General features: G+C 54.1%; 1 protein-coding gene across 1 annotated transcript; it reads right to left on the minus strand.

Annotated features, from left to right (window-relative positions):
- Nucleotides 1-7,196: 7,196 nt before the first annotated feature.
- CRYBB2 (crystallin beta B2) lies at nt 7,197-12,502 on the minus strand. Its single transcript, XM_007525233.2, has 5 exons — nt 12,430-12,502; nt 10,060-10,178; nt 9,310-9,442; nt 8,830-8,972; nt 7,197-7,440 (listed from the first exon to the last, which is right to left on the minus strand). The coding sequence occupies exons 1-5, from the start codon at nt 12,481-12,483 to the stop codon at nt 7,272-7,274; spliced, it is 618 nt and encodes a 205-aa protein (XP_007525295.1). The 5' UTR covers nt 12,484-12,502; the 3' UTR covers nt 7,197-7,271.
- Nucleotides 12,503-20,095: the final 7,593 nt, after the last annotated feature.

The following is a 20,095-nucleotide window of genomic DNA, read 5'->3' on the forward strand; positions in this document are numbered from 1 at the left end:
ATAACCATTATGCTATCTACCCCTGCCTGGACAGGTGTTTCTGTGCAGTATGTGCCCCAGAGTGGGTGACAGGGTTAAGGGACGGGCTCACCTCTGATAGGAACTGGAGAAATAGCTCACCTGCATAGTGTGACAGCACAGGCCAGAAGGGCCCCATCTGTGCCGAAGGCGCCACGGGTGTCTCCCCTGCCCACTTGGATGCCCTGGAAACTGGAACCCCAGTTGGCCAACGCAGAGGGGAGATGGAGGGGCCCAGGAGGGGGTACACCTAGTTAGGCACTCACATTACCGCCGCAAGGACCCGGGTTCAAGCCCCTGGTCCCCACCTGTAGGGGGAAAGCTTCAGGAGTGTGAAGCAGGGCTGTGGGCGTCTCTCTGTCTCTCTCCCTCTCTGTCTCCCCCTCCTTTTCTCAATTTCTCTCTGACTCTAGCCAATAAGAAGTAAAAATATTTTAAAAGAGGGGAGAGGGCTCTGGGTGCCTATGGGGCACCTCGTTCCCTGCCCAGTGGCCTTCACTCCACTCCCCCCCGCCCGGCACAAACACACACACACACACGCACACACGCACACACGCACACACACTCGCACACACATACACACACATGCACACACGCACACGCACGCACACACACATGCACACACACACGCACACACACACACGTGCACATGTATGCACACGCACACACACACTCACAGACACACACACACACCTTCTTTCCTGGGTTGAGACATCCCTGCAGAGCTGTGTTCAGCCCCGGGGCCATCTGTCACTGACTGCTGTGTCTGCTTCCTCCCTGTCTGCCACGATTGGGCCCCACTGGGGGGGAAGGCAGAGCCAGATGGCCGTCAGGGACCTGGCCTGGCAAGGGAACCCACCTCCCAGGCCCGTGAGTGGCAGGGCCTGAGTCCCTGCTCCCCAAGTCAGCATCAGGTGACTGGGAGGGGGCAGGTCCAGGGGGGACATGGAGTCTTTGGGAGAAAATGGGGGGTTTCGTAAGCTGAGGCAGCTGTGGGGACCGGGGACACTGGGGGAGCCCCTCTCTTCAGAGTGGACCTCCAGCGTGGGCCATGTGGACAGCTGCAGGCTGGGGGGACTGGAGGGACAGACGGCCTGCTCACAGCTGGAGTGTCCTACACGCTAAGCATTCAGTCTGTCCATCCACTTATCTCACATTCACTCCCCACTCATCCATCATCCATTCATCTACCTATCCATCCTCCCATCCATCCTCCCATCCATTCATCCATCCATCCATCTATCCATCCATCTATCCATCCATCCATCCATTCATCCATTCATCCATCTATCCATCTATACATCCATCCTCCTATCCATCCATCTATCCATCCATCCTCCCATCCATCCTCCTATCCATCCATCCATTTATCCATCTATCCATCCATTCTCCCATCCATCCATCCTCCCATCCATCCATTCTCCCATGCATCCATCCACCCATCTTCCCATCCATCCATCCTCCCATCCATCCATCCACCCATCCTCCCATCCATCCATCCTCCCATCCATCCATCCTCCCATCCATCCATCCATCCATCTATCCATCCTTCCATCCATCTATCCACCCATCCTCCCATCCATCCTCCCATCCATCCATCCATCCATCCATCCATCCATTCTCCCATCCATCCATCCTCCCATCCATCCATTCTCCCATGCACCCATCCACCCATCTTCCCATCCATCCATCCTCCCATCCATCCATCCATCCATCCATCCATCCATGCAACCATCCTCCTACCCACCCACCCGCCCATTCATCAATATCTTTCCCTCTATCCACCCACCAGTCCATTTGCCCCTGGGGTGTAGTGTGGACCCAGCTCTGTGTCAGCTGCCCCTGATGAGGAGACATGGTATTAGGGAGGGACCCTACACACACCGCCTTCTGCTTCCACTGGGCCTTGGCCTGGGCAGCTCAGCAGGGCCACCGGGCAGGGGCTCCCTACCACACGGTCACCCTGCCCACACGGTCACCCTGCCCGCACGGCCCAGGGCTGGGCTGGTCATCGCCGGTAGACCTCCAGCAGCCCCAGGCTGGACACGCCTTCTGCTGGGCTCTGCCCCTCCTCCTGGGAGTTACCGGCCAGCTTGGAACCCAGGGCCACTCACTCAGGGTCTGTCCTTATGGACAGAAGAGAGGACACCAGACAAAGGGGGAGAGAGCTCAGAACTCTGCGTGAATAATTCCATCTTTCCCCCACCCCCCTCCCTGCGTGGGATCCTGCTGGTGACCCCCGGCTGACCTGTAGGCTGAGCTCCCAGAGGGCTGGCCTCAGAGAAGGGCGTTCATTGTCTCTTGCATTTGAACAGCCCGGGGCAGGCCTTCAGGCGTGGCTTGATCTAGGATTTGGGATGATGTCTCCAGGATCCTGTTTCTCTCTCTCTCTCTCTCCTTCCATCCATGCTTCCTGTGGGTGGTTCCATGTCCATCCTTCACCACAAAGGAGGCCGCCCTTGCCACCACTTACCCACAGGCTGGAAAGGCCTTCTCTGTGGGTACAGGTGGTGCGGGCTCTGCTGCCCTGACGTCTCCGTCCCAGGTTGTCCCACAATGAACGTCTCTGTTCATGCTAAGGTAATGTGTGCGTGACAAAGAAGAGGTGAGAGGCCAGAGCCTGGGGTCAAATGTGGGTGAAAAGGGTGCAGGCTGGGGAGGCTGGGCCAGGCCAGGGGGCTTCTGGGAGCTCCTCTCCCTCCCCTCCCTGCCCTGAGGCTGTCCTGGGCTCAGCAGCTGGGGGTGGGGATGGGGGGGTTAGAGGGAGAGCCAGCTGGAACAGGTGTGTCAGCAGTGTCTTTAAGACCCTTTTACACCTGAGTTTAAGGGCTTGGAGGAAGCCCAGCATCAGAACACAGGACTTGCCTGCAAGAGACCCCAGACTCGGTCCCAGGCACCATCTTGTACCAGAGATGTGCAATTCTCTCCTCTCTCTCTCTCTCTCTCTCCTATAAAACTAAATTAATAATAAATCTCTCTTTTTTATTTTTTATATTTATTTATTTATTCCCTTTTGCTTCCCTTATTATTTTATTGTTGTAGTCGTTGTTGGATAGGACAGAGAGAAACGGAGAGAGGAAGGGAAGACAGAGAGGGGGAGAGAAAGACAGACACCTGAAAACCTGCTTCATTGCTTGTGAAGCGACTCCCCTGCAGGTGGGGAGCTGGGGGCTCGAACCGGGATCCTTACGCTGGTCCTTGTGCTTTGCACCACGTGCGCTTAACCAACAAATCTCTCTTTTTACGTGAGTGTAAGAGTTGAGATACAGCCACAGGCCACTGCTTCAACTTAAACAGGTTTAAGTGAAAGAACAGAAGAGCAGTCCTGCTTCAGGCAATGGAGTACTACTCTGTCATCAAAAAGGTGATGTGTCTTTAGGGGTCAAAATGGATGGAACTGGAGGTGCTGATGATTAGCAAAATAGATAAAGAGATAAAAGACAACGACCAGATGGTTTCACTCAGTGGAATCTACAGAGCTGATTCACAGGAACTTGCAAAAAATAAAAACAGAAGCAGGCAAACGGTTTGTCAGCCTGGTGAGAACTCTGGGGCTTTCTTTGGGAAGGGAGAGGGTGGAGACGCAGGGCTCTGGTGTCGGTGTGGGACTAGACCCAGTCATCTTACAAGACTGTAGCCCACTGTAATCACAAATGAAAAATGGGAAGAAAAAAGAGAGAGAGAAAGGCCAGGTGGTGGTGCACCTGGTTAAGTACTCATAGTACTAAGGGCAAGGACCTGAGCAAGGATGCAGGTTCGAGCCCCCGGCTCTCCACCTGCAGTGGGAACAGCAGGTCTGCAGGTGTCTGTCTTTCTCTCCCCTCTGTCTTCCCCTCCGCTCTCCATTTCTCTCTGTCCTATCCAATAACAATAACATCAATAACCACAACAATGTTAAACAACAAGGGCAACAAAAGGGAAAATAAATAAATATATAATTTTCTTTTTAAAAAAGGGGAGTCAGGCGATGGTGCAGTAGGTTAAGCACACATGGCACAAAGCGCAAAGACTGGCTTAAGGATCCCGGTTCGAGCCCCCGGCTCCCCACCTGCAGGGGAGTCGCTTCACAGGCGGTGAAGCAGGTCTGCAGGTGTCTGTCTTTCTCTCCCCCTCTCTGTCTCCCCCTCCTCTCTCCATTTCTCTCTGTCCTAGCCAACAACAATGACATCAATAACCACAACAATGTTAAAACAACAAGGGCAACAAGGGAAAATAAAGAAATAAATATTAAAAAACGTTTAAAAAAAAGAAAGAGAAAGAAAAGAAAAGGAAAAAGAAGAAAAACAAACCAAAATGAATTTTTTGCTGAGTTTCTACTCAAAGGCCCCACCATGCCAGGAGTCATCACATAAACACCCCCTTTGACAGGAACGAATGAGGAGACCCCAAAACCTGGAGCCTCTTGGGGGGGTAACAGCTCAGGAAGCAGATGCAGTCAGCCAGTGCCCACCCGCCCCCCTCCTCTCTCCCCTCCGCCCTGGGATGATGGGTGAGGGGTCCTGACACCAAGGGCTGCTGATGGGAGCTGTCCTGAGACACCCCTTAACTCAGCACGCTTCTCGGAACTGGCTGCCGCCCCCATCTTTCTGAGTGAGGTGGCCGGGGTCCCCAGCGGGGAGGTTGGAGGGCTGGGACTCGAGGGGCCCCGTGCTGGGGTACCATCTCCCAGTCAGCCGGTGACCCCTTTCCCACCATGCGAGTTGGACCCAGGGAGGCCGGGTGGTCACTCACAGCCAGGGCCCGTGGGCAGCTCCAGGGCCACCAGCCCGGCCAGGGCAGTGACCGCAGCACGTCTACACCGCAAACCATGGGCGTCTGCGGGCCGAACGGACCAACCCCGGTCTCTTCTGCACCGTGGAAAAGTCTGGAACCATTTGGCTGAGAGCAGAGAACAGCGAGCCCCGGACTTTGCAGGGTTTGAGGGCAGTCCAGAAACAAGGCCGCACACTAATTCATCCATCCATCCATCCATCTGTCTATCCGTCCATCCATCCATCCGTCCATCCGTCCATCCATCCATCTGTCCATCTGTCCATCCATCCATCCATCCATCCATCAGTCCGTCCATCCGTCCGTCCGTCCATACGTCCATCCGTCCATCCATCCATCCATCCATCCATCCATCCATCCGTTCATCCGTCCGTCCGTCCGTCCATCCATCCATCCATCCGTCCATCCGTCCATCCGTCCATCCATCTGTCCATCCGTCCATCCATCTGTCCATTCGTCCGTCCGTCCGTCCATCCATCCATCCGTCCGTCTGTCCGTCCGTCCATCCATCCGTCCATCCATCCATCCATCCATTCATTCATCCATCCGTCCATCCATCTGTCCATCCGTCCATCCATCTGTCCATCCGTCCGTCCGTCTGTCCATCCATCCATCCATCCATCCATCCATCCATCCATCCATCCATCTGTCCATCCATCCATCCATCCATCCATCCATCTGTCCGTCCGTCCATCCGTCCGTCCGTCCATCCATCCGTCCATCGATCCGTCCATCCAACCGTCCATCCATCCTCCCATCCTCCCGTCCATCCATCCATCCATCCATCCATCCATCCATCCATCCATCCATCCATCCATCCATCCATGCTGTGTCTGCCCGCCCCCAAGAGGACCAGGTCACATGGACTTGGGAGCCCCTGCTCCCCCAAGCTGCCCGTGCCATCTCAGTGAGTCCCCCTTGTGCTCAAGGGGAAACTGAGGCACAAGGTGGCATTCGGGCCTTGCCCATCAGCTGCCCTGAGAAAGCCGGTGGGTGTGCCCAGGCGGTGGAGCCTCAGTTTCCCCCCTGGGGCAGGGAGCAGGGACTCAGGTGGGGGGGGGGGGGGCTGAGGATGGCGCTCTGCTGACACCTGGTGGCCAGAGCAGGAAGTGTCCAGGGCGAGGCTGCGAGAGGGATAGAGGGGAGGGGAGGGGTGAGGAGGACAGAGCCCACAGCCCACCTGTGACACCCTGCGACACCCTGCGACACCCTGTGACACCCTGCCACAAAGAGGGAGAGAAGGAAAGAGAGAGAGGAGGAGGAGGGAGGAGCAAGGGGAGGGGAAGAAGAGACAAGAGAAGGACAAAGACGGGGCGGGGCAGGGGAGAGGCAGGGAGAGGGAAACAGAACAGAGGCCAAGGGGAGATAGCTGGCCCAGTAGAGCGCACACCTTTCCATGCTAGATGCCCCGGGTTTGAGACCTCATGTCATGTGGGAAAACCTTGTCCCAGCCCCAGCCCCAGCCCCAGCCCCAGCCCCAGCTCCGTGAATTCGATTTTTTTTTCCCCATGAAAATGATCTCTGGGGCTTTGGCACCTACATGACAAATGCACAGCTTACCAGCAACCATTTCTCCTTTCCTTTCCTTTTTACTTGATAGGACAGCGAGAACTTGAGAGGAAGGGGCAGGGAGAGAGGGAAGGAGGGAGGGAGGGAGAAAGAGAGACACTTGCAGCGGCTCTGCCTCAGCGTTTGTGAAGTTTCCCCTGCAGGTGGAGACCTAGATCTTTGCGCACTGGAACGGGCGTGCTCAGCCTCGTGGGCCACTGCCCAGCCTCCATCCCAATGGATACTTAGAGAAAAAAATATATATTATTTTCCCTTTTTTGCCTCCAGAGTTATCGCTAGAGTTTGGGGCCTGAGCTGTGAATCCGCTGCTCCGGGCGGCCATTTTTCCCATTTTGTTGCCCTTGTTGTTGTTGTTGTGTAGGACAGAGAGAAATGGAGAGAGGAGGGGAAGACAGAGAGGGGGAGAGAAAGACAGACACCTGCAGACCTGCTTCACCACCTGTGAAGTGACCCCCCTGTAGGTGGGGAGCCGGGGGCTAAAATCGGGATCCTTATGCCGGTCCTTGTGCTTTGCGCCACGTGCGCTTAACCTGCTGCGCTACCGCTGGCCCCCACTCACACACATTTACATTCACACTCAGACACACACCCACAAATTCACACACAGTCACTCACTCACACACACACACACTCACACACATGCACACTCACACACATGCACACACACACTCACACGCACACACTCACACACACACACTCACACGCACACACTCACACACACACACTCACACGCACACACTCACACGCACACACACTCACACTCACATGCACACACACTCACACACACGTGCACCCTCCACCCCCCAGGACAGAGACGCTGGGGCAGAGAAGTTGCCTGTCACACTTTATTCACACTCTGCGGCCTGCGGCCTGGGGCAGCCCCCGGGCAGGGGTGAAGGGTAGGGGCGGGGTCCCTAGCTGCAGGGGTGGAAGGTGCCCCGCTGGTGCCACTGCATGTCCCGGATGCGGCGCACGGACTGCACCTGGGGGTGGGGCGCCCCGAAGTCCGCGCTGTCCTTGTAGTCACCCTTCTCCAGCAGGAACTGCAGGCCGCGGTAGCCGGGGTACTGGTAGCCCACCCACCTGCGGGAGGGGCGCACGTCGGGGATGCTCCCCACGCGGCTGGGGCCCCCGCTGACCACACGCCCTCTGCCATCCCCTCCCCTTGACAAGCTGTGTGCTTGTCTTCTTTGTGTTTGACCGGATGGAGACGGCCAGAAATCAAGAGAAAAGAGGGTGACAGAGAGGGGGACAGAGACAGAGAGACGCCTGCAGCCCTGCTTCAGCACTCGCGAAGCTTCCCCCCTGCAGGTGGGACCCGGGGGCTCGAACCCACATCCTTGCACCCTGTAACTTGTGCGCTCCACCGTCTGTGCCAGCAAACAGCCCTAGTATCACAGTGATTTCTCCCTGTTTGGAATTTTTGAAAGCGATTTATTTCTCTGTTAAAGGGAGAGGGACGGAGAAATAGCACACGGCTCCTCTCTGGCAGATGTGAGACCTCACGGATGTAAGTTCTGTGTCACCTGGTCTTTTTTTTTTTAATATTTATTTATTTATTCCCTTTTGTTGCCCTTGTTGTTTTATTGTTGTAGTTATTATTGATGTCGTCGTTGTTGGATAGGACAGAGAGAAATGGAGAGAGATGGGGAAGACAGAGAGGGGGAGAGAAAGACAGACACCTGCAGACCTGCTTCACCGCCTGTGAAGCGACTCCCCTGCAGGTGGGGAGCCGGGGTTCGAACTGGGATCCTTACACCGGTCCTTGTGCTTTGCGCCACCTGCGCTTAACCCGCTGTGCTACTGTCCAACTCCCTGTCACCAGGTCTTGTCTTTAACCGGAGATAGAGAGAACTCCGGGGGGAGGGGGAGACAGAGAAGGAGAGAGATAGGGAGGGGCCAGGTGGTGGCACACCTGGTTGAGTGCACACATTCCAGTGTGCATGGTACTGGGTTCAAGCCCCCAGTCCCCACCTGCAGGGGAACAGCTTCACGAGTGGTCTCTCTCTCCTTCTCTATCTCCTTCTCCCCCTCTCAATTTCTGGCAATCTCTATCCAATAATAAATATACAAATAAAAATACTTCTAAAAAAGAAATGGAAGTAGAAAGTCACCTGCAGCCCTGCTTCACTGCACATGACATATCCCACCCCCACCCCGCCCCGTCCCTGCAGATGGTGGCTGGGGGCTTGAACCCAGATCCTGAGGCATGGTAGCATGTGCACGCAACCAGGCATGCCTCCACCCAGCCCCTGTGACGATGATGATTTTATGAGACAGAAGTCCACAGCGGTGCTGGGGATTAAACCTGTGACCTCAAGCATCCCACTCCTGTGCTCTGCCACTGAAGTGTCCCCAGCCCTGCTGTCCTCTCTCCCTCCCTCCCTCCATCCAGGGCTGGTTCCCCACCCCTGGCTACACCCTGCAGAGCTGCTGGGGTCCCCGCTCATGTCACCCGGGGTGCCAACTCACGTGCCGCTCTGCACCCTCACTGAGGACACCTTCTCCTGGTAGCCGTGCGCATGGAAGCTGGGCACATCGTCATCCAGGATCTCCATCTTCTTGCCCGTGAAGTTGGGGTTCTCATAGAGGATGATCTTGTGCTCCTGGCTGTCCTGGGGGGCAGGCGGGAGGATGAGGTGGGGGAGGGAGTCGGCACAGCCCCGGCCCCCCGCGGGTGTCTACACCCCCGACCACTCGCAGCTGTTCCCCCACACGGACACCTTGGAGAGACTGGGGAGGTTGGGGGGTGGTGCATCTGGGCTTGGCGGGGTCCCCACCATCCTCCATTGAGTCCTCTGGTAGGAACCAGGATGGGGAAGTGAGGGGGGGGGGACAGAGGGACAGAGGGACAGGGAGACAGGAGCAGAGAGCCCTGGCTGAGCTGGGGGGGGGGGTTGCCGTCCACACAGGGTGGGGTGGGGGACGCGGAGCAGGCTGGGGGGGGCTCACCACTTTGATGGGGCGCAGGGAGCTGAGGGTGTCCGTGCGGCGGCTGCTGGTCCAGGAGTCCCAGCGGGGATACTCCCCTTTCTCAAACACAAACTGCTCCCCCTTGCAGTTGGCCTGCTCGTACCCCACCCAGCTGCGGGCAGAGGGGTAGAGGGGCCGGTCAGCGGGTGGCGGGGGCACAGGAGGCCGGAGAGGAGGTGACCCCACTGGGAGAGCTCAGGTTTGGCAAGCCGGAGGCCCTGGGTTCGATCCCCAGCATGGGCCTTTGCTCTGGATTCTCTGTCTGTCTCCTCTGAGTTATACACACAGCACCTTGAAGTCTAAATGAAGTCGTGGCCATGGCTGGCTGTGGGGGACAGGCTTTCTGACCACAGGGTGACCCTTCCTACCCCCCAGGTCTGGACCCTACTCCCTTCCCAGAGAAACTGGGGGCTCGGCCAGGCCCCCCCAGTCACTGGCCTGCCTGGTGGGGGTCACTGGGGGCCAGCGCCGTTCTCTGGGGGCTCTCACAGGCAAGGGTCAGGTCAAGGGCCCCAGGGGAGGCCCCCACGGTGCCAGGCTGTCACATGCCCTTGGGGACAGCAGCCCCCCACCCCCACTGTCTTCCATGTAGGCTGAAGCTCAGAGATGGCACAGGGATTCGAACCCAGCCCCTGCAGACTCCAAAGAGCAAACTCTCCGGGGGAAGCTGACCCCCAGCCTTGGCGTGGTTTGGGGGCTCACTGTCCCCCCGACAACCCTCGTACGTACGGGCCGGCCTGCACCAGCACGGAGCCCGCCTTCTCCACACCCGTGTCCTTGAGGTTGGAGCAGGGCCCACTGAGCTCGTGCGACTGGCCCTGGAAGTTCTCCTGCTCGAAGATGATGATCTGTGGAGAGAGCGTGCCATCAGAAGCTGGGGGCAGGAGGGGCTCAGAGACCCCCTGGGACACCAAACTCCCCTGTTTTAGGTCACAGACCAAAGGAGGAGCCGGGCATCCAGGCCAGGGAGTCTCCAGGCCACCCTTCACCTCACTGGGCCTCAGTTTCCCTGTCTGTCAAATGGGAAACACACACACACAGTCACCGGGGATGGCAGAGTCCCTCTGGACCCAGGGTCGGAATTTCTCCTTTTCTTTCTCTCTTCTGTTTATGTGTGGAGCTCACTGCCTGGGCTCTGCCACTCCCAGCTGACATTTTTCAAGTGGACACAGAGAGAGACAGAGAGAGAGGAAGAGACACCACAGTGGCAAAGCTACTCTTCAGGGCTATAAGGGCCAGCCTCGAACCCGGGGCCTATGAGCAGGGGCAAGGCAGGGGCACTGTCCAGGAGCTCAGGACAAGCAGCAAGAGAGAATGTTCTGGGAGTCGGAATGTTCCGGTAGCACAGCGGGTTAAGCGCAGGTGGCACAAAGCGCAAGCACCGGCATTAGGATCCTGGTTCGAGCCTCCGGCTCCCCACCTGCAGGGGAGTCGCTTCTCTGTCTTCCCCTCCTCTCTCCATTTCTTTCACCCCACCCCCATAACTGCCCACGCCAGCACCCAGCCTCCTGGTCTCCTGGAGCAGCCCCACCTCCCAGGACTCCTTTCTCTACCTCGACGGGTCCTCCCCCCACCCCACCCTCACCCAGAGACCCTGAGACTTTGCAGATGGCAGAGGACCCACAGCCTCACAACCCAGGGCAGCTGCCCCCATCCTGACCCCGGGGACGGTGAGGTCCAGCCACCTGTGCCCAGAGCCGGGGGAGGGCAGGGGCGGGCACACACACTGCCTACATCAGCACTACCCGTGCCAGCTCAGGCCTCCTCCCTGGCCAGCCAGGAATTAGCTGACAAAAGCCTGGAGGGAGGCCCCCCTCGGGGCTCAGGGACACATCCCACTGACTCACTGTGGGCGTCCTGCACCCCCTGGCCTCAGGGTCGGCACACACTGCACCTGGTACGCCTGTGCCCGGGTTCAAGAGGGGCTACACCTCCCTCCCATCTCCAAAACACGGTGGGGGGGGACCTCCAGAACATCAACAACATCAATAACTACAACAATAAAAAACAACAAGAGCAACAAAAGGAAATAAATAAAATAAATAAGAGGGAATGCTCTGGGGCTCCCCTGACCTGCCACAATGTCCTCACCCCACCCCCATAACTGCCCACGCCAGCACCCAGCCTCCTGGTCTCCTGGAGCAGCCCCACCTCCCAGAACTCCTTTCTCTACCTCCAGGGGGAGGCTCCGGTGCTGTGATGTCTCTCCTTCTCTCTGTCTCTCTGTCTCACTCCCTGTGTCTCTGTCTGAATGAGAGATGTCTACCATGAGCAGTGAAATCACTCACAGGCGAGGGAGAGTCCAGGTCTGCTCAAAAGGAAGGGACTAGTTGATTATCACCCCGGTGTGGTGCAGGAGGTGAGGAGGACACGGGGGGCCGGGCTGGGTGGGGAGTACAGTCCCCCGACATCGGCAAGGTCACAGGGTGCCTGGGAGGGTTCTGACTATTGTCAGAAGTCAGGGGGCAGGTCCCAGCCAGGATGCAGAGACGTCTCACCCCTCATCCAGTCTCTCTGTGCAAAGGCATATGGCTGGCACCCGGGGTCTGTTCTGAGATGGAGCCTGGACGCCCCCACACTTGGCTGCTGCTCTCTCTGACTCCTGGGGACTCTGGCCTCAGGCTCACAGGACATCCCCCCTCCCACCTCCACAGCCACTAGCTCCTCAGGTCCCCAGAGGTGGCAGTGCAGGGAAGACCAGCAGAAGTGTGGCCCCACGTGGGCGATGGGTCCCTGGGCCTTTGTGATTCCCTGACCCCCGCCGGCAGAGAAACACTTTTTCAGAGACGATGGTGCCAGCACCGTGACCTGGGTCTCCCCACTTTGCCAAAGGGGAAACTGAGGCTCAGAGAGGCCAACACACACAGACACACACAAACAAACACACACACAGACACACACACACACACTCACCAGGGCCCTCCCCACCCCAGACTGGTGCTGAGAATGCAGGTGAGGGTGGGGAAGGGATGTGGGGGCAACTCAGGAAGCTGCCTCCAGTCTGGCAGAGGGAGAGACTGAGGTGCAGAGAGGGGGACCCCCAGGGAGGGAGCCTTGCACCCTTGCTGGCGGGGGGCTTGCACCTCATTCAGTACCCACCTTGGGGTTGAGGGCATGTGGCTTGCCCGCAGGGGTCTGATGGTCTGAAGCCATGGTGCTGGTCCTGTGGAGAGTGACCTGGAAGACACAGGGAGGCCCGATCAGCCCCCCCTCTGGGCCCCAGGCTTTTGCACCTGGGGCGGGGGGTCTGCCACCACCCCCCACCCCGGCTTCAGGCTGTACCAGAGCAGCAGGACACCTTGGTGTCCAGGTGGCCATGGAGGAGGGGTGTGAGGTGTGCTGGGAAATTAGGGGCCAGCTAGGGCTCAGGTGGGGCCCCCAGTGTGTCCCCTCACTCAGCCCCGGGCCCCTGAGGCCTCACAGATGAACGGTATGATGTACAATTCCTTCCTTTATCACTCTTTTTTTTTCCCCCTTAAGATCTATTTTATGAGAGACACAGAAACAAAGTATGTCTCTGGGGCTTGAACTCGGGGCCTTGGACATGCAAATCCTGTGTTCTGTCGCTAAGCCATCCCTCTGGCTACTGAATAAGGAAGTTGGTGTGGTCTGGAGAGCCAGCTCAGTGTCAGAGCACAGGACATGCACACCTGAGGCCCCAGAGGCTGTAGGTTCAAGGCCCAGGACCACTGTCAGCCACAGCCAAGCAGGGCTCTAGTCTCTCTCCCTCATTCTATCAGAAAAATTAATTTTTTAAGTCTTCCACCACAAAAAAAAATCAGCATGGGGTAAACAAAACCCAGATGGGCACTGGCCAGGCTGGCATCCCGGCTTCCAGACTCACAGCCCCCTTCCCCCTTGACTGTCCCCTCCCCATCCCCCAGGTGCCCCAGAGCACAGTGGGAGCTGGGCGCCAACAGGCAGTGGGGAGAGAGGGTCCTGTATTCAGTGACACCCTTGGGCTCCCCACCCTGCCAGGCCTCTGGGGCAGTTCTCATACCTGGATCCCCCACCCCAGTCCCTCCACTTCTCAGATTCAGCCTCTTTTCTCACCGTGCTGGTTGGTGAACCCTGGGACCTTGTGTCTACTCGATGCCACTACAGCTGACTCACTCTGCTCTCCCTAGATAGATGGAAAAAGGGAGAAGGCACCACAGCACCCCTCTACCTGCCTTAGAGCTTCCCCCAGTGCCTTGGTGCTCCCATGTGGTACCAGGGCTCGAACCCAAGGCCGCATACACAGGAAGGCACATTCTCTACCCACTGAGTCATCTCACAGCCCTCAGACTAATAAAGATGATGCTCTGTGAGTTCGAGCCAGGTGCCAGCTCTGAGCTTGCTGGCCCTGAGCCCCGGGCAAGGCATCCTCTCCCTGCCTCAGTTTCCTGGGCTACACACCATGGGCACCAGCTGAGGTCTGCATGGTACAGGAAGCCCCCAGCACCGGCCTGGCTGGCACAGCCCTGCAACTCTCCACCCAGGCCTTGAAACCACCTGCAGGGGTCTCCTCCCGTCTGTTGGGAAGACAGAAAGCCTGACGGACAGGCCCGCGTCTCTGCCCCCGGCCCCCCATCAGAAGAAAGTGGGGTTCCTGTCTCTGAACCCGGGTCTTCCCACTGGCATCGAGGGGCAGAACAGAGAGGCGTTCTTACCAGCGACGCCAGTCTGGGAGTGCCGTGGGGCTGCCGGCAGGAGGTGACATTTATACTTTCACCGGGGAGCCGGTGCCAAGAAGGGTCTTGGCTGGGTCCCCGCGGAGAGCGGGTTAGAATGGCGGGCTAAGCCCGGGCCACAGCCCCGTCAGCAAATGTCTGCAGACATTGTGTCTCCCACAACAATGTCATTAGCTTTCAGATTCGACCGCCAGGACGGTCAGGCGGCCGGGCAAGGAGCTGCCCGCTTTGCATGCATCAGCCGTCCTGCTGCCAGCGCCCGGGGCACCTCGGGGGCATGGGAGGGGTCAGCCAGGCTGGGAGGCGCAGCCAGACCACTGCTCAGCAGGCTCGGGGGCAGGGCGTAGACAAGTGTAGAATGGTGACTCAGCAGGGGCCAGTATCCTCATTTATTCATTCACTCACCCACCCACCCACGGGCCCATCCTTTGCCTAGCCATTAGTCCACCCTTCCACCATTCATCCATTCACCCATTCACCCATCCATCCTTTCTCTACCCAGCCATCCATTCATCCACCCATCTATCCATCCACCCATCCATCAGTCTGTCTATCCATCCACATATCCATCCATTCACCCATTGTCCATCCACCCATTCATCTATCCATCCATCCATCCATCCATCCACAATCCATCCATCCACTCACATATCCATCCATCCATCCACACATCCACCCATCCTCCCACACATCCATCCATCCACACATCCATCCATCCATCCACACATCCACCCACCCACCCACCCACCCATCCATCCACACATCCATCCATCCTTCCACACATCCATCCATCCACACATCCATCCATCCTTCCACACATCCATCCACCCACCCACCCATCCATCCATCCACACATCCATCCACCCACCCACCCATCCATCCACACATACATCCATCCATCCATCCACACATCCATCCATCCATCCATCCACACATCCATCCATCCACACATCCATCCATTCACACATCCATTCACATATCCATCCATATATCCATCCACCCACCCAAAAATCCATCCATCTATCCACACACCCATTCATCCTTTCATTCATCCATCCACCCACTCAGCCCGCCAATCATCCACTCAGCAAACACTGATGCCACACTAGGAAGGGGACCTGCCCCAGTCTGAGTCACCCGTCAGAAGTTCCAGCTCTTAGGGAGAGCGTCTCAAGCCCCGAGAGCCCAGCTATGCCGGGCAATATCTGAAGACCTGTACCTGGGGTGGGGGCACACAGTGGGTAGAGCTTGAGCCTTCTGTGCGCAAGACCAGGCTTCAAACCCCAGCACCATGTGGGCAGCAGCAAAAGGCCATGCTTTGCTCTCTGTCTCTCGCTCAGACAGAAGCCTGACTCAGGGAAGAGAGCCTGAGTGAGACCCTTGATCCGAACCCCGACAGGGAGAGGTCTGAGAGGTGCTGAAGAGCCCCACGCGAGGCCTGGGGGAGGGGACTGGGTGCTGCCAGTGCTCTGGGGGCCGTGGGGTCAGAGGAGCTCAGAAGAGGTCTTGGGCCCCTCTTCTCACTCCCTTCCTGGAACCTGTCTGTCTGACAGCAGGTTTGAGGCCAGGAGGGAAATGACAGCTCTGGGGTCTGCAAGCCAGGCTTGAGAGGGGACACGTTCCCCTCTGCCTCCCGTGCTCCCTGCCCTCCTGGCCCATCGCTCACTCACCCACAGCCCCAAGCCCTGAGCCCTGCACACAGTAGGTGCTTGTATTTGCTGGCACTCCCCTGACACAGTGCCCAGGCCTGAGGGACTTGAAATAGTCGGAGCTTGCCCTACGGGGAGCAGGGAGGAGAACTTTCACAGAGCTCAGCCTGGACTGCCCATCCGCTCCTGGGGGCCACGTCAGAGTGGGCAGCCCCCCTCCTCCCTGTGCCATGCACGGTCAAAGGTGGGAAGAAACCACCCAGGGCCATGGACAGGTCAGTGGGTGAAGTGGAGCAAACGGTCAGTCTTAAACTGCAAGGACAAGCACACCATCCAGAAAGATCTGTGCACACCTACGCTCATAGCAGCACCGTCTGTAACAGCCAAAACCTGCAGGCAACCCAGGTGTCCAAAAACAGATGAGTGGCTGAATAAGTTGTGGTCTATATACACGATGGAATACTACTCGGCTACTAAAAATGATGACTTCACCTTCTTCACCCCATCTTGGGTGGAGCTTGAAGAAATCCTGTGAAGTGAGATAAGTCAGACAGAGAAGGATGGGATCTCCCGGATCAACTAGGAACACCAAAGGAGACCACCCGGACCGAAACAAGACAGCACTAGAATGACCACAGGAACCCAGTAAATCACGTGTGAGTACAAACACGCGTGGCTGGTGACAGAGAGGAGAGAGGGGCCTAAGGAGAGATTAAGTGACTGCTAACAGTTCAGCAGTTTATCAGTGGAGACACCACCTCCAGTCTGCTCCACAACAAGGGGACAGCTGAAGGGAGGAGAGGACTCCCCAGAGACTCACCAAGTGCAATTCTGAGTCTCCATTGCTACTACCCTCAGAATCTGGAGCAGCGACAGGGAGGGACACCAGGGGACAGAGATCTAACTGGGAAACTCGGGAGAAGACCTATACCTCGGTGGCGTAGCTGAGGGGCTGTGAAAGTCTCTTTGCATAACCACTGGATTATCTCTGCCATGCCCTGCTTTATCTCTTGGTCAGGAGTCAGTGATTAAGCTAAGAAGCCTATTGATAGTTTAAAAGCCCTCAGGCTCCCAGAGCCTACAGAGAAGAAAAAAAAAGAGGCTTTTACACCACTGAGCTCCAACTCAGGGATTGAAAAAACTGTTAACTTCCACCACGGTAAACCCTTTAATTAAATTACTTAGACACAAGTCAATCCAGGCCATAGTGATCAATAATTTGAAAAGTACTGATAAAGGGAACTCATAACATAATATATAAAATGGTTAAAACAACAAGAAAAAATATTGGAGACTCGAACCAGGACAAGAGTCCAGCTAAAAGTCCTCCAGAGGGTGAAGCACAAAACAACGAGTTCAACATCCAAATATTAGCTAAGGAAATAATAACAGGAGTGAGTAAAGAATCTGAAAAAATTGTAATCAGAAATGCAGGAACAACAAATGAGAATATGGAAGAAAATTCTGATAATCTCATAGTTATTAGAGAGCTGAAAGCTGAAATCGCTGAGCTAAGAAGGCAACTAGCTGAACAAGCTAAAACAGTATCAGAGCAGGGCAACAAAATAGATGAACTCCAGAAAGCAGTAGAGGGCAGAGAGAATAGAATCTATGAGGCTGAAGACAGATTTAGCAAGATTGAGGATGAATTAGAAACAACTAAAAAAGAAGTAAGAGATCTCAAAAAGAGATTAAGAGATGCTGAAAACAACAACAGAGTCCTATGGGATGACTTCAAAAGAAACAATATACGCATTATTGGCTTACCAGAGGAAGAAAGAGAAGGAGAGGAAGAAAGCATTCTCCAGGCCATAATAGCTGATAATTTCTCTAGTCTAGACAACACCAAAGACATAAAGATTCAAGAAGCCCAGAGGGTCCCAAACAGAATTAACCCAGACCTAAAGACACCAAGACATGTCATACTTAGAATGGAAAGGAATAAGGATAAAGAAAGGATCCTCAAGGCTGCAAGAGAAAAACAGAGTCACCTACAAAGGAAAACCCATAAGATTAGCAGCAGACTTCTCCATACAAACACTACAGGCCAGAAGAGAATGGCAAGATATCTATCGAGTGCTCAATGAGAAAGGCTTTCAGCCGAGAATACTATATCCTGCTAGACTGTCATTCAGACTAGATGGAAGCATCAAAACCTTCTCAGACAAACAACAATTGAAGGAAGCAACCATCACCAAGCCTGCCCTGAAAGAAGTTCTGAAAGGTCTCCTATAAACAACCAGACCACCACAAATAGGACATATATCAAAACACTCTAAAACTCTACAAGAATGGCGTTAAAATATCTTCAATCTTTGATATCAATAAATGTCAATGGCCTGAATTCACCTATTAAAAGACACAGAGTAGGAAGATGGATCAGAAAACACAACCCAACAATATGTTGTCTACAGGAAACTCACCTAACTCAACAAGACAAACACAGACTTAAAGTGAAAGGATGGAAAACTATCATACAAGCCAATGGCCCACAAAAAAGGGCAGGAACAGCTATTCTCATATCTGACATGATAGACTTTAAAATAGATAAGATTTAAAAAGATAGGAATGGACACTACTTAATGCTCAGAGGATCAGTCAATCAAGAGGACTTAACAATTATTAATATCTATGCACCCAATGAGAAGCCATCTAAATACATCAAACTTCTACTGAAAGAGCTACAGCAATATATTAACAGTAACACAATCATAGTAGGGGACTTCAACACCCCACTATCTCAACTTGACAGATCATCCAGGAAGAAAATCAGTAAAGACATAAGGGAGCTAAATGAAGAGATAGATAAACTAGAACTATTGGACATTTTCAGAGTCATTCATCTCAAGAAACTGGAATACACATTTTACTCAAATCCACATGGATCATTCTCAAGGATAGACCATATGTTAGGCCACAAAGACAGCATCAGCCTATTCAAGAACACTGAAATCATCCCAAGCATCTTCTCAGACCACAGTGGAATTAAACTAACACTTAACAATCAACAAAAGATTAGTAACAGTCCCAAAATGTGGAAGCTCAACAGTACGCTTCTTAACAACTTCTGGGTCAAAGAGGAAATCAAGGAAGAAATCAAAATGTTTCGAGAGTTCAATGAAAATGAAGACACAAGCTATCAAAATATTTGGGACACAGCTAAAGCAGTCCTAAGAGGGAAGTTCATAGCTATACAAGCACACATTAGGAAACAAGAAAAGGCACAAATAAACAGCCTGATTGCACATCTTAAAGACCTAGAAGAAGAACAACAAAAGAATCCTAAAGCAACCAGAAGGACAGAAATCACTAAAGTTAGGGCAGAAATAAATAACATTGAGAATAGGAAAACCATACAAAAGATCAATGAAAGTAAATGTTGGTTCTTCGAAAGAGTAAACAAAATCGACAAGCCTTTAGCCAGACTCACAAAACAAAAAAGGGAGAAGACCCAAATAAATCGGATAGTAAATGAAAGAGGAGATATCACAACAGACACTGCAGAAATTCAACATATCATGCAAGGCTTCTATGAACAACTCTATGCCACCAAGCTAGAGAACCTGGAAGAAATGAATGATTTCCTAGATACCTACCAACTTCCAAAACTAAGTCAAGAGGAAGTGGATAACATGAACAGGCCCATCACAGCTAATGAAATTGAAGCAGTTATCAAAAATCTTCCCAAAAATAAAAGTCCTGGACCAGATGGTTTTACAAATGAATTCTACAAAACTTTCAAAGAAGAACTAATACCTCTACTTTTAAAAGTCTTCCAGAAGATTGAAGACACTGGAATACTCCCTGCCAGCTTCTATGAAGCCAACATCACCCTGATACCAAAAGCAGACAGGGACACAACCAAAAAAGAAAACTACAGACCAATATCTCTGATGAACATAGATGCGAAAATATTGAACAGAATTCTAGCCAACCGGATACAGCAGTATATCAAAAAGATTGTTCATCATGACCAAGTGGGGTTTATCCCAGACATGCAAGGTTGGTTTAATACACGTAAATCAATCAATGTGATCCACCACATCAACAAAAGCAAGACCAAAAACCACATGGCCATATCAATAGATGCAGAGAAAGCCTTTGACAAAATACAACATCCCTTTATGATCAAAACACTACAAAAAATGGGAATAGATGAAAAATTCCTGAAGATAGTGGAGTCTATATATAGCAAACCTACAGCCAACATCATACTCAATGGTGAAAAACTGGAAGCATTTCCCCTCAGATCAGGTACTAGACAGGGCTGCCCACTATCACCATTACTATTCAACATAGTGTTGGAAGTTCTTGCCATAGCAATCAGGCAGGAGCAAGGAATTAAAGGCATACAGATTGGAAGAGAAGAAGTCAAACTCTCCTTATTTGCAGATGACATGATAGTATACATGGAAAAACCTAAGGAATCCAGCAAGAAGCTTT

The sequence above is a fragment of the Erinaceus europaeus genome, chromosome 6 (genome assembly GCF_950295315.1).
Source record: "Erinaceus europaeus chromosome 6, mEriEur2.1, whole genome shotgun sequence".
NCBI classification, from domain to species: Eukaryota; Metazoa; Chordata; class Mammalia; order Eulipotyphla; family Erinaceidae; genus Erinaceus; species Erinaceus europaeus.

What these genes read in the sequence shown, in the direction of transcription:
- CRYBB2 (XM_007525233.2), bottom strand. Translation starts at nt 12,483, where the DNA reads ATGGCTTCAGACCATCAGACCCCTGCGGGCAAGCCACATGCCCTCAAC. An exon ending in GTGCTGGTGCAGGCCGGCCC is followed by an intron (nt 9,443 to 10,059) that starts GTACGTACGAGG and finishes CTCTGCCCGCAG; the next exon opens with CTGGGTGGGGTACGAGCAGG. An exon ending in CCCTGCGCCCCATCAAAGTG is followed by an intron (nt 8,973 to 9,309) that starts GTGAGCCCCCCC and finishes CCTGCCCCCCAG; the next exon opens with GACAGCCAGGAGCACAAGAT.